General features: G+C 41.1%; 1 protein-coding gene across 2 annotated transcripts in view; it reads left to right on the top strand.

Moving 5' to 3' along the window:
• Window positions 1–13635, top strand: part of phyhd1 (phytanoyl-CoA dioxygenase domain containing 1) — a 61073-nt gene that overhangs the window by 35127 nt on the left and 12311 nt on the right. For both annotated transcript variants that reach the window (XM_060935613.1, XM_060935611.1), the window contains 4 exons: window positions 6735–6782; window positions 6964–7019; window positions 11905–11967; window positions 13535–13556. In XM_060935613.1, the coding sequence (XP_060791596.1) occupies window positions 6735–6782; window positions 6964–7019; window positions 11905–11967; window positions 13535–13556 (189 nt within the window). The remainder of the gene's footprint in view (window positions 1–6734; window positions 6783–6963; window positions 7020–11904; window positions 11968–13534; window positions 13557–13635) is intronic.

Genomic DNA, 13635 nt, shown 5'->3' with positions numbered 1-13635 from the left:
ATACTAAATGGGTAATAGCAGTTGGATACATTCAGAATGGTCAGCAGCAGTATATATAAGGCATAAACAGTGAGGTAGTATATGATGAGCGTGTGTGTGTGTTTGTGTGTGTGTGTGTGAGGGGGGAAGCGAGGGGAGAGATAGGGAGGAGGAGACAAAGAGAGTTTGAATGTGCGCGCGGGAGGATGTGCTGTAAAGTTTGGAATGTTATCTAAGGTGTTGGGGGGAAGTGAAAATCACCTCGTGGTTTCTTGAGACAAAGGAATTCGTCGTGGTTGCTAACCCACTACCCTATAACATTACCAAATCCACTGAAATCTTGATGAGGTCAAAATGTGTGTAATAATGAAATTAAGGGATATTAGAGAAGATAGAAAAAAAAAAGCATCCAACAACCTATCTATTAAACAACGGAGAGAGAACAATTGTAGAACACAATGATCAACTCGACAATCTAAGTGTCTACAGTGTGCACAATTAAACAGTTTCTGAGTTTAAATTCACACTACTTCATAAAGCTAATTCCTAAGACTAGTTTGCCCAAATGCCAGCCTTACTTCCAGTATCGATGTCTCTATGCAGGATATGCAGAGATGTCCCGAAGTTTCGCGGAGTTTCACAGAAAGCTCGTGGTTTGCTTCTGTAAAGGGCAGAGAATTCTTGATCCGAAGCGTCGTCGTTCGTGAGAAAAAATCTCTGATCAATAATGTGCACAGCGATTAAGTCAGAAGGAATCCGGTCGCTTCTAACTTTTAATTAACTGCTTGGGCTGCAGTCGTAACATTACTTATAATAAACAAATAAAACCGGTTGTAACTCAATTGAGTGAGACGACGTGACTTAGGTACTCTTTACCGTGGCCAGTGGTAAATACGAAAGCGCGCTGAGTCCTTTTTCTTGCAAGACAAATGTCTTGATTTTGGATGTTCTGATGAGCAGGGTTGTCTCTTTGTGTCTGTATGAGGCGAAGGTCCACCGACGAGAAAGGAGGAGTTGAGGATGACCAGGTCACTTATAGAGTCGGTCACGTGACGTGACGTAATCATGGACGCCGTGACGTAGGTCATCGGGGAAGTTAGTTGATGGGATTTGTAGTTCTAGACGGGACTGTGGCTGTCCCTACAATGTGGACCCCACACAGTACAGCTTTTACCTGGTTAAAGGCCTGTTGGCATGGCTCCATCCACTGGACCGGATCTGCCGCTCCCTTTTTCTAGTGAGGTCAGTCAGCGGGCTGGTGATGTTCAAAAAGTTAGGCACAAACCGTATATAATAGCCCACCAACCCCAGGAACTGCCTCACCCCCTTTTTGGTCTTAGGTCTTGGGCAGGCTGCAATTGCTGCAGTCTTATCAATTTGGGAACGCACCTGCCCATGACCCAAGTGGAAGCCCAGATACCATACTTCCACCTGCCCAATTGCCCACTTCTTCAGGTTTGCCGTGAGCCCCGCGCATCTCACCGACCTCAGGACCACCCTGAGATGTTGTAGATGCTGCTCCCAATCATTACTATAAATGATTATATCATCTAAGTAGGCTGCCACATACACATTGTGGGGACAGAGAATTCGGTCCATGAGACACTGAAATGTAGCATGGACCCCAAACAACCCGAAAGGAAGGGTGACAAATTGGTGTAAGCTGAATGGAATGGAAAAAAACATTTTTTCCCAGGATAATGGAAACAAGGGGATCTGCCAATATCCCTTTGTTAAGCCTCGGTCACAACCGGCCATACGTGCTCCTACGGCCGGTCTACGTGCAAAAAATGCAAGAAACGCACGGAGGGCGCGCGTGTGATGTGCTGATTTTCGAGCCATAGACTGGCCGCAGACCGGCCGCAGAGGTTCTTTGTCATGTCAAACAAACTCTGCGGGTGCTTACGTTTTTTTCAGGTTGCAAGACAAACTTACGGCCAACGTGCGTCTTTCTCCATGAACAAAAAGAACGCAGCGATTTGGGAAACACCAAAAATTGCACGGCCAAAAAATCGTACGTCCGGTTGTGACCTAGGCTTAAAATCCAGTGTGGAGTAAAAGTGAGCTGCGCCTAACCGATCGAGCAGTTCATCAATGCGAGGCAAAGGATATGCATCAAATTTAGACACCACGTTGACTTTTTTATAGTCTACACAGAAATGGACCGACCCATTGGTCTTGGGAACCAAGACCACTGGGCTGCTCCAGTCACGGTGTGACTCTTCAATTGCCCCTATCTTTAGCATAGCCTGGAGTTCATCCTGAACCACTTTGTGTGTGTGTGTGTGTTCGGGGAGCTGATATAGATGGCTGCGCACCACCACCCCTGGGGGAGTCTCAATGTGGTGTTCTATGAGGTCAGTGCGACCAGGGAGGGGCGAGAACATGTCGGAGAATTCCTCCTGCAAACTAGTGACCTGTGCTCTCTGGGATGGTGAGAGGTGGTCTCCACAGGGGACTGGGGTGAATTGGGCCACGCTTTTTAGACTTACCTCTGGTCCCAGCTCCGCCTTCTTCGGAACTACCATTGCCAGAGCCTCAGGAACCTTCTCTCTCCATGGTTTTAGGAGATTGAGGTGGTAAATTTGACATGTGTCACCCCTATCTGAACGCTTGACCTCATAGTCGACCTCCCTAATTCTCCGTGTGACCTCAAAGGGCCCTTGCCACTTGGTGAGCAATTTTGGTGAGCTACCTGTCACTGCACACAAACACACAGACAAACACAGACACAGCACATTAATCCACAATAGGTGCTTCCACTTTGCCACTCACCTTCCCTGGCTTTGCTCTCCATTCACAAACCGGCCCTTGACCACACCCCTGCTGCCACAATATCCCTAACCATCCCTGAAGCTGGCTTGAGGGAATGGATACATTTGGATCCAAAAGTCTGAGACCGCACTGAAAATGTTTTGGCTTTTTTCATTTAAAATGGGAAATAAACAGAAGGTTTTAGAAGTTTGAAATATTTAAAACAAAGGAAATAAATGTTCAGTATCTCCAATATTTACTATTTAAGATTCTGCACTATTTCTAGGTTCCTATTTAAATGTAAGCAAATTTGTGATATTGACCATGTTACCTGCTTTGTACAAAAGGACAGATTTTCTTCATAACTAATCTCGTCTACTGAAATGTGTTCAGATGACACACCAGTGGATTTGATCTAAAATGGATCATAAGGTTTACCCCCGTAAGGACCATTACCTTGTCGAAGGTTGGGGGGCTTGCGTGTCTCAATAACCCTGAGTGCTATGCTGGCGGGAGACTAATCTCCCAGAAGGGTCACCCAAACCGGATTGGTCTAAGGGTAGAGGCCAGACTAAAAATGATCCAAACCCGGTGACCAGACTAGGACAACCATCCTATTCCTGGTCCCACATCCTCTGAACATTGTGAAAAGACCCAAAAAGAAGAGACATGCTGGCTCGGTCATCACCCAGGATAAAAAGGACCACAGTGCTGCTGTAGAGAATCCAGCACAACCGACAAGTGAGCGAGATTCTTCAAACTCCATAGAAATTGGCACTCAACTAAAGATTTTGTCCCTTAATGTTGAGGGGCTATCAATGCCAAAATGTTAATACCTATCTAGACTACTAACTAAGCACAATGTGGACATCCTTGCCCTCCAAGAGACCCATGTGGGAAAAGAAGTGGCCTGTTCAAGGTACAGTATCCCAAACTATACTTTCATACAACGACTAAACCACAATCAATATGGCACCATGATATATGCAAAAGATCCAGGCCTAGTCACCCTAGGTGAATCTACCATCACAGAAGGGAATGTACATAAAGTACAATACAAGTGGGAGGAATTGCTATAACAAATATCTATAAGCCTCCAAATGCTGAGTGGCCAAACCCCCCTCTACAAAAGCCACAACATCCAACCATAATAGTTGGAGACTTTAACAGCCACCACAATGAATGGGGGTATCATAGAAATAATAATGCTGGAGAAACAATCAGTAATTGGGCAGACTTAAACAACTTAAACAACTTACACCTACTATACCACCCAAAGGACAAAGGAACCTTCTTCTCAGCAAGATGACAAAGAGCATATACTCCTGACTTAACCTTTGTAACAAAAGATGAAAATCTCCACCCTCTCCTGGTACAGAGGGAGATCCTAGATGATTTCCCAAACAGCCTGCACAGACCTATTCTCATCACAGTTGGAACAAGAATCCCAATGATAAAATCACTGCCAAAACCAAGGTGGAACTTTCAGAAAGCCTCCTGGAAATTTTACACTGAGCACACTGAAAAACATGCAAGAGAATACCACCTTCATATGACAACATCAAAAGATTCACCAGCCTCTTGCTCAAAAACACCAGGAAATATATATCCCGAGAGGATACAGAAAACAGTATATCCCATGCTGGTCAGATAAAAGCAAGGAACTGCTACAACAGTATGAAACCACACAGGACCTAGACATAGCAGAGGAACTACTGAACTCCCTCCAAGAGGGTAGACAGAACAGATGGATAGAGACCACAGAGAGCCTAGACTTCTGACGATCCAGCAGACATGCATGGAAACTACTCAAAAAGCTAGAGCTAGATGATTCCATACCCAGAGAACAAAGAGCTCCTATCAGTGCAGACATTATAGCCAAGCAAATAAAATGACGCAGCATCCACATGCCAAATCACATTTTTGAAAAAGCTGCCAGATTCGAGTATCAACACCTTATACTAGCACAGAAACAGGGGATACCACTGCAGCACCAATAAAGAAGAAGTCAAAGAAGCAATTAAAAGCATAAAACTAGGAAAGCAGTAGGGCCCATTGGAATTTACCCAGAAATGATCAAACACATCTGTCCTATAGCAGTCTCCTGGCTCGCCCAGGCCCTATCAAACATCCTAGAAAATCTGACTACCCCAAAATATGGAAACACACCAAAGTCATAGCCATATTAAAACCAGGAAAGCCAGCAGATGACCCAACCAGCTACAGACCTATTGCGCTACTTTGCTGCCTCTTCAAACTGCTGGAGCGCATTATGCTAACACGACTGTCACCTCTACTTGACCCTCACCCCCACCCCCACCCCCCCACCCCCCTTGAACAAGCAGGGTTCAGATCAAAGAGGGATACAACAGAACAGGTCCTGGCACTCACATCATACATTGAAGCAGGCTATGAATGGAAAGTGAAAAAACAGTCTTTATTGACCTTACAGCAGCATATGACACCATCTGGCAAAAAGGATTAATGTTCAAACTTGATAGAATCATCAAGTGCAAAAAAACTCCGAAACTCCTACACAGAATGACAGGGCCCAGAACATTCCAGTTTTGCCTAGGAAATGATGGAAGTATGACAAGGATTAGTCCTCGCACCAACCTTGTTCAACTTATACATCAGTGACATACCCCAGACACAATCACTCAGGTTTGGATATGCATATGACCTGGCCAGTGCTTATCAGTCCAACAACATTAAAGAACTGTAAACTGCTAAGTAGAGACACTCAAACAATCCATGCTTTTTTCAACACCTGGTAGCTAAAAATGTACGCCACAAAAACTGTGACAACTCTCTTCCATTTGAACAACCACCAAGCAAATCAAAACACCTACAGGTGTTACTAAATAACGAACCACTTCCACCAGAGAAATACCCTAAATATCTAGGAGTGGTCTTTGACAGAAGCCTAACATACAAAAAACACCTGGAAGACACCGCACAGAAACTGGCAAAGAGAAACTCGCTCATCAGGAAGTTAGCAGGGACAACATGGGGAGCATCCCAGAGTGTGCTAAGAACATCAGCACTAGCATTATGCCACAGTGTAGCTGAATATTGTGCCCCAGTATGAGCACGTAGCACCCATGCAAAAAAGATTGACACCAAACTGAATGAAAACATGCAAATTATATTTGGTGCCATCAAATCAGCACCAGTAGAATGGCTATCAACAATGAGCAACATTGCTCCACCACATCTTCGCAGAGAAGAGATCACTCAAAAACAACACCAGTGCATCTCAAACACAGAAAGTGCCATACCGCTCAAACAAATAATAGAAGTAGCACCTACCACCTCAGAATTAAAATCAAGAAAACCCTTCTATAAGACCAAGAAGGAAAACTTCAACATCAAAACTTCCTGGAGAGAGGAATGGAACCAAAATGTTCCCAGATGTGGGGAACTAATAAAGGACCCCACCAATCCACTACCTGGCTTCCTCAACAAAACTAGAAGACAGTGGACTCAAGCAAACAGGCTTAGATCAAGACATGCCAGAACAACTGCCAGTTTGCATTATTGGGGCTACATAGAGTCCCCTATATGCCCTAAAAGTCAGCAATCCCCACAAGACACTGACCACCTAGTATTGCATTGCCCAGTAACAGCAGTGCCAGAGCGCTATGCCACTGTACATGAAGGAGGCGTTACCTTTAACAACTGGCTTAGAGATGCTCATCTGGAGGTGTGACACCATACGAAACTACTACATAAGGTTTTGCAAAAAATCCTCGAGTGCACACTATCATTAAAGCAAAAGGTTATAGCAAATACTAAGAAACTGAAATTCATGTAAATATTTCAAACATTCTGCCTTTCACTCAAGTTGTTGTCAATAATATAACTTATAGTGAAAACTGTTGTATTAAATCAGGAAGGTATATCTGAAGCGCTATAACACTGGGCAAAGCTCCTACAGTAATGGAGACCCATAATGTTTTTAGAGTTTGTCTTTACCCTGTTTTTCTGTCTCTTTACAGGGGAGTTTACTGTCCCAAGGGAACACTCACTAAACAAAATTGGACACGGTAGGTGGTGTAAAAATAAAATATAATTAAATAATCTCGATTATTGATTAAGATTACTTTCCCTTCACCATTTTCTACTTGTATTCATCCATTAGGTTGGCACCTTCAGGTAAAAAAAAAAATCTGCTAGTTTTATTATTAGCTAGTTTATTTTTTCTTTCTCTCTGTCTGTATCTTTTAGCTCTCCATGCCCATGAGCCTATATTTAAATCCATCACACACTCCCCTAAAGTCCAGGTAAGGACACCTGTGATTACTGGTTCCTTTTTTTTAACCATGCTATAGTGAAGGAGTAAGTGAGAATGCATTTCTACTGTACTTTAAAATTCTTAATAAGTCACATCTGTAATTGGCTTATAAAACAATTATTGTAGGAAAATAATCAAAGACAGGGTTTTACTTACTTTAAGTTACTGTTAACACATTTAAGTTGATTATTTTCCAATAATAGCTGTAAAATAAGTGTTTTATTACTCTTACACCAGACAGCAGAAAATCACTAATGTGTACCAAATGTGTCTCACTGAGGGCCAAAAATTGACCATGTCTTTTCCAGCAGAAACCTATGGTATATTGCCACAAATTATCTCATCTCATTATCTCTAGCCGCTTTATCCTGTTCTACAGGGTCGCAGGCAAGCTGGAGCCTATCCCAGCTGACTACGGGCGAAAGGCAGGGTACACCCTGGACAAGTCGCCAGGTCATCACAGGGCTGACACATAGACACAGACAACCATTCACACTCACATTCACACCTACGGTCAATTTAGAGTCACCAGTTAACCTAACCTGCATGTCTTTGGACTGTGGGGGAAACCGGAGCACCCGGAGGAAACCCACGCGGACACGGGGAGAACATGCAAACTCCACACAGAAAGGCCCTCGCCGGACCCGGGGTTCGAACCCAGGACCTTCTTGCTGTGAGGCGACAGCGCTAACCACTACACCACCGTGCCGCCCGCCACAAATTATGTCTAATATATTTTAAAATTTTTCTCACTAATCTTCAACAGCAAAAAAGTTACATACATTCAAGTTACGACACTATAGGGGCCTATGGACACTACATTTTGCCATATTACTTTGTACATGTGATATGCTTTTCATGTTCTGATTAACAATCTTCAGGTCTACAATTTTTAAAAGCAATACTATCCCAATACTTTGTTTTAATTCTAGCAAGATCAGAATTCTCAGCATGTGGTGTTTTGAACTGTTAGGGTTTTGCTGGGAATTGAACCCGGGTCGCTGGTGTAGTAATCCAGCAAACCCCCACTAGGCCACCAGGGGAATGACTGAAGTGCAGAGGAGTGAGGCAAAAGTAGAGTAGGAAAAAAAAAAAGGTTTATTTACAGTGCAAAAAATCCAAGGCAAAAAACAAAAGTATAATCCAAACGCTCAGAAGATATACGGGAAAAAATTTTAAAAAATCCAAAAGTTCAAAGTCAAAACAAAAAGCCAAAAAATAAGAAAAGAAAAGGCAAAAATCCAAACGCTCAGAAGATCCAAAATGGTAAATACAAAGTCCAAAAAGGCAAGGAACACGGAACAGCGGTCTCTAGTGATAACATAGCACAAAGACTCCGTGACTAGGGACCAAACTGAGGAAGTATTTATACACAGGGAAATTAAGAAACTGGGCGGGGCAGGAAATAAAGAACAGGTGGGGGTAAAAGGCACATGGAAACAGGCAATCAAAACAAACACAAAACACAGAAGCGGTGGCGGCCTCTAGAGGCCAAAACAAACATGACAAGATAAAGCAATAACAGCGGCCTCTAGAGGCCAAGACAGTCCCCAATCCTAACATGAACTGTAATTAAATCTTCCAAATATCACGAAAAAAGTTCCTTGTGTATTTGTTTCTGTCACATACAATGATTTTTCCTGATTACTTCAATAAGTTGCCTATAGCTTTTTACGTATGTAATTGACTCTTTGTATGAGATAACATGGGGCCTACGGACACTACAAGTGAGTTAATCTCATCTCATCTCATTATCTCTAGCCGCTTTATCCTTCTACAGGGTCGCAGGCAAGCTAGAGCCTATCCCAGCTGACTACGGGCGAGAGGCGGGGTACACCCTGGACAAGTCGCCAGGTCATCACAGGGCTGACACATAGACACAGACAACCATTCACACTCACATTCAAACCTATGGTCAATTTAGAGTCACCAGTTAACCTAACCTGCATGTCTTTGGACTGTGGGGGAAACCGGAGCACACCCACGCGGACACGGGGAGAACATGCAAACTCCACACAGAAAGGCCCTTGCTGGCCCCGGGGCTCGAACCCAGGACCTTCTTGCTGTGAGGCGACAGCGCTAACCACTACACCACCGTGCCGCCAGTGAGTTAATTGTCCTGCATTTTGTAATTCAGCAAGACATTCCAAGTACCATATAGACATATTGTGTTGTTACCAAAGACCCTTCATAGTTATTGTACTGAGCTCATTGTATGTCTCTCAGCATTGTGTACATAGGGGGGCCTATGGACATTATAGAGATTTTTGTCATTTTGACATACCATTTTGAATCATACCTCCGTAGTATTAGGAAGTTATATTGTGAACGTATTTGTTTTTTTCCCATCTGGATACTTTGTAGATGAGAAATTCATTATAAACTAGATATTAAATGCAAATTTGACGTCATGAGCTCGATAAATTTGACAGAAAATATCTCCGTAGTAAATCTGTCACACTGCAGACATTTCATGTGTGGTCCAATAAGATGTATATTTTGCAACAAAATGGTGTACTTCAGCCTGAAAGATGAAGAAATACAATACACTAGCACAAACAGTGCATCCAATAAGTTGAAATCATATTATATTACAATACAGAAGATGTACAACTTTCCTCATTGAAAAAATGAGACAAAAAATCTATGAAATTGTAGCAGTTTTGACCCATGTTCATTGCCGTCAAATTTTTATTATTGCAGATATCAATGTGTGGTTTTCGACATCTGACAGTCCTTGTAGTACTTTATCTGAAAACAAACACTACAATTATTCTGTTTCTATAATTCTGAAATGTGTGCATAACATTGTCAAATATGAAATGGCTCACATTAATGATTTTCTGCTGACAGCAGTTTGCAAAGTTTTTTTTTTTTTAAAGAAGAGCAACATGTCATACTTTGCGTTTATTTATGGTTATGTTCAGTGTTATGGAACTTACACAAAACAAGTTTGTTCCTGTTATCACTTGCATTAGAACAGTTATAAACAGTCGTTCTCTCACCAGCCCCTTTTTTCTCTAGGTACATGTATATGTATGAGTTTATCTCTATCTATTGTTGGTAGATTTAGAGGGATCCATTGGGATCTTATCTAGAACTCTCTCAAGAGCTTTTCTGTAGAATTCATCTGCAGATATTCTTTGGGCACTAAGTACTCTCTCTTCCAGTGTTTTTGATGGCTGGCCTTTTTTTATATACTTGTCAACATTAAATAACATCTGTTTGGTTATGCTAAGAATCAATTGTTGACTGACATGGGCTAGGTATCTTGACTGTAGTGTGTCTGTATAGTCAGTTATTAAGGTGGTCTTACAGATGCGGAGGAGATCATCATGAGGGTAATGATATTGGAACTCAGGGTGGCACGGTAGTGTAGTGGTTAGTGCTGTCGCCTCACAGCAAGAAGGTCTGGGTTCGAGCCCCGTGGCCGACGAGGGCCTTTCTTTGTGGAGTTTGCATGTTCTCCCTGTGTCCGTGTGGGTTTCCTCTGGGTGCTCCGGTTTCCCCCACAGTCCAAAGACATGCAGGTTAGGTTAACTGGTGACTCTAAATTGACCGTAGGTGTGAGTGTGAATGGTTGTCTGTGTCTATGTGTCAGCCCTGTGATAACCTGGCGACTTGTCCAGGGTGTACCCCGCCTCTCGCCCGTAGTCAGCTGAGATAGGCTCCAGCTTGCCTGCGACCCTGTAGAACAGGATAAAGCGGCCAGAGATAATGAGATGAGATGAGATATTGGAACTCAATATTTTCATCGTGCTTGTCTGTGGTATTGCTATCTTTGGTCCGTACTTCTTTTTGGGTAGTTTCCATCTTTCCTTGTGTAGCCATTTCTGAGCAAATAACTGCTGTTAATTCTTTTTTGTTGCACAGCCATTAAGTTCCATGTTTGTGCTGAGTAAGTAAGACTATTCCTAACAAAAGCATTCAGGAATAGCATACATGTGGCCAGGCTGATGTCGAAATTCCAAAGCTTTTGCCTCAGTTCTTGGAATTTACCTTCTGCTAGACTGATACGAAGTGTTATTTCAGCATCACCTGTGGATGGTTCATCATATTTGATGTCACTACCCAGATACCTGAATATCATCTTATTTTCAATGGGAACACTCTCTAGGCTTATGATAGTAGTTGGATATGGAGCATCTTTGTTGAAATATTTGTAATTGGATATCATAGTTTTTGTTTTGATGATGTTGATCTTCAAATGGTATTGTTGGAAGATTTGATTGAGTAGGATTAATGCTTGTTATAGAGCATCTTTTTCAAGGAAAAACAACTCCAGGTCATCTGCATATCCAACTCAGTCACAAATATTTATGCCAGTATATGTTTTTTGGCCCCGCACTTCTCTTGTTGTGGCAGTCGATCTTACTCTATATTTAAAGTCAACAAAGTTAACATTCTCTTTCTGACATTCATTTATGAATACTCTCATCACAAAGTCCATCCAGAGGTTGAACAGGAGTGGGCTTTCTGGGCCTCCTTGTCTGACTCCGGTGCTTATTGAAAATTTATCATCAGGTCTTTCAACTAGGGTTATAGTAGTATCTTCGTAGATGGCCTCTAGTTTGTAGCTTGTCATGTTATGGAGAAACTTCAAAGCCACCCATCCTGAAGAATTTCCTGGGTCAAAAAAATGTAAAATTTAGGTTTGCTTCTTTTACAAAGCACTGACATTGGATACGCCAATTAATGTCTTCTAAGAGACGTCATATTAAAAAAAAAAGTTTTTTCATTTATTATGTGGCACATTCTGACCGATCGAAATTGAGCATTCAACAGCACTGTGGTATAATACATGTATAAATAATATGAAATTTTATTCTTCTTTATTGTTCATTCTCTTGTGGTGTTTCTCTCTCTCTGTGTAGAACTTGGCTAAAAAACTGGGTCTTATAAGTCCTGTTGTTTTGCAGAGCATGTATATTTTTAAGGTACTGATCTTTGATTTTAATCTCAAAGTTGGTTGTATTTGAATTGACTTAAAATTAAAGGGGACATACCATACACTTTTCAATTATTTTATATTATTCCCTCAGATGCTTTTGTAAAGTTTGTAAAATTTTTGTAAAAAAAAAAAATTTAATTGAAAAAAAGCCTTAGTTATTTTTTCTCATGCCATTTTAGCATGGTATGGGAACTGTATAGGATAAGACAGGCAGGTTTTGTGACTGTATCTTTTAAATATTAAATATGTAAATACACTCACCGGCCACTTTATTAGGAACACCCACACACCTGCTGTTTTATGCAGTTCTCTAATCAGCCGATCCCTTGACAGCAGCACGATGCATGAATTCATGCAGATACAAATCAAGAGCTTCAGTTAATGTTTACTGCATACATCAGAATGGGAAAAATTGTGATCTCTGTGACTTTCACTGTGGCATGGGTGTTGGTGCCAGATGGACTAGGTTGAGTATTTCAGAAACTGTTGATCTCCTGGGGTTTTCACACACAACAGTCTCTAGAGTTTACACAGAATGGTGCGAAAAACAAAAAACGTCAAGTGAGCAACAGTTCTGTGGGTGGAAATGTCTCGTTGATAAGAGAAGTCAGAGGAAAATGGCCAGATTGGTTCGAGCTGCCAAGAAGGATCTAGTAACTCCTATAATCACTCTTTACAACCGTGGTGAGCAGAAAAGCATCTCAGCATGCAACAGCAGAAGACCACATTGGGTTCCACTCCTGCCAGCCAAGAACAGGAATCTTAGAATCAAGAACAAGTTCCTGTTAAAGTGCAGCTTTGCTCTGATTGGCTAACATATTTAAATAAGAACTCTGTTATCCACACCCATATACAATTATTTTGCTAAGGTCTTCCTCAAGTCCGATCCACATATCTTATTTCAAAAACAACAAAACAGTTTTCCATGGCATGTTCCCTTTAAGCTGCAGTGTTTTGATCTTGGTTATACAATTTGCATAGTAATATAAAATTTCAGTGTTTCTAAAACATTTGATCTTTAATTTCGCTGTCTAGTATCAAGGGTTTTTTTTTTTTGTTTGTTTGTTTGTTTGTTTGTTTGTTTTTTTACATTAATCTTGGGCCTAATATTAATCTTTAGTACAAGCTAAATTATCTAATCTTTTGTCTTGAAGTTATTTCATATTTATTAAGCATTTCCAATATTTTAGCTGTCTAAGATTTTTTAAAAAAAGTATGTTTATTTTAGTATGTTCTAATTTAGGACATATTTAAACTCGCTGATCATGGCTTTGGGAAAAAAATGTAAAGTACATTCTGAAGGTATAAGGTCTTTGATCCACATTTTAAAATGAATGTTTATTAATATAGAATGGATGTGATCTTTAATCCTGATATTAAAATTATAGTTTGGTACTTATAAAATATGTATCTATGTACATTTAATACATTTGTAAGACAGTTGAATTTTAGGCTTGAGGACATTTTGATTTTGGAATTACAGTATATTCAGAATGATTGACAGATCATGCCTTATATGGCTGACTAATAACAGTTCTGTTTTTTTTTTCAAGCAACCAGGTATTGGTGGAGAAGGTATGAGATTGTGCTTTATATCAGTATCATGACCTTATTGAACATTTACAGTTGTGGTCAGAAGTTTACATACAGTGAC

This window comes from Neoarius graeffei, chromosome 12 (genome assembly GCF_027579695.1).
Source record: "Neoarius graeffei isolate fNeoGra1 chromosome 12, fNeoGra1.pri, whole genome shotgun sequence".
Taxonomy (NCBI): Eukaryota; Metazoa; Chordata; class Actinopteri; order Siluriformes; family Ariidae; genus Neoarius; species Neoarius graeffei.
This window is presented reverse-complemented; position numbering and strand designations above follow the sequence as displayed.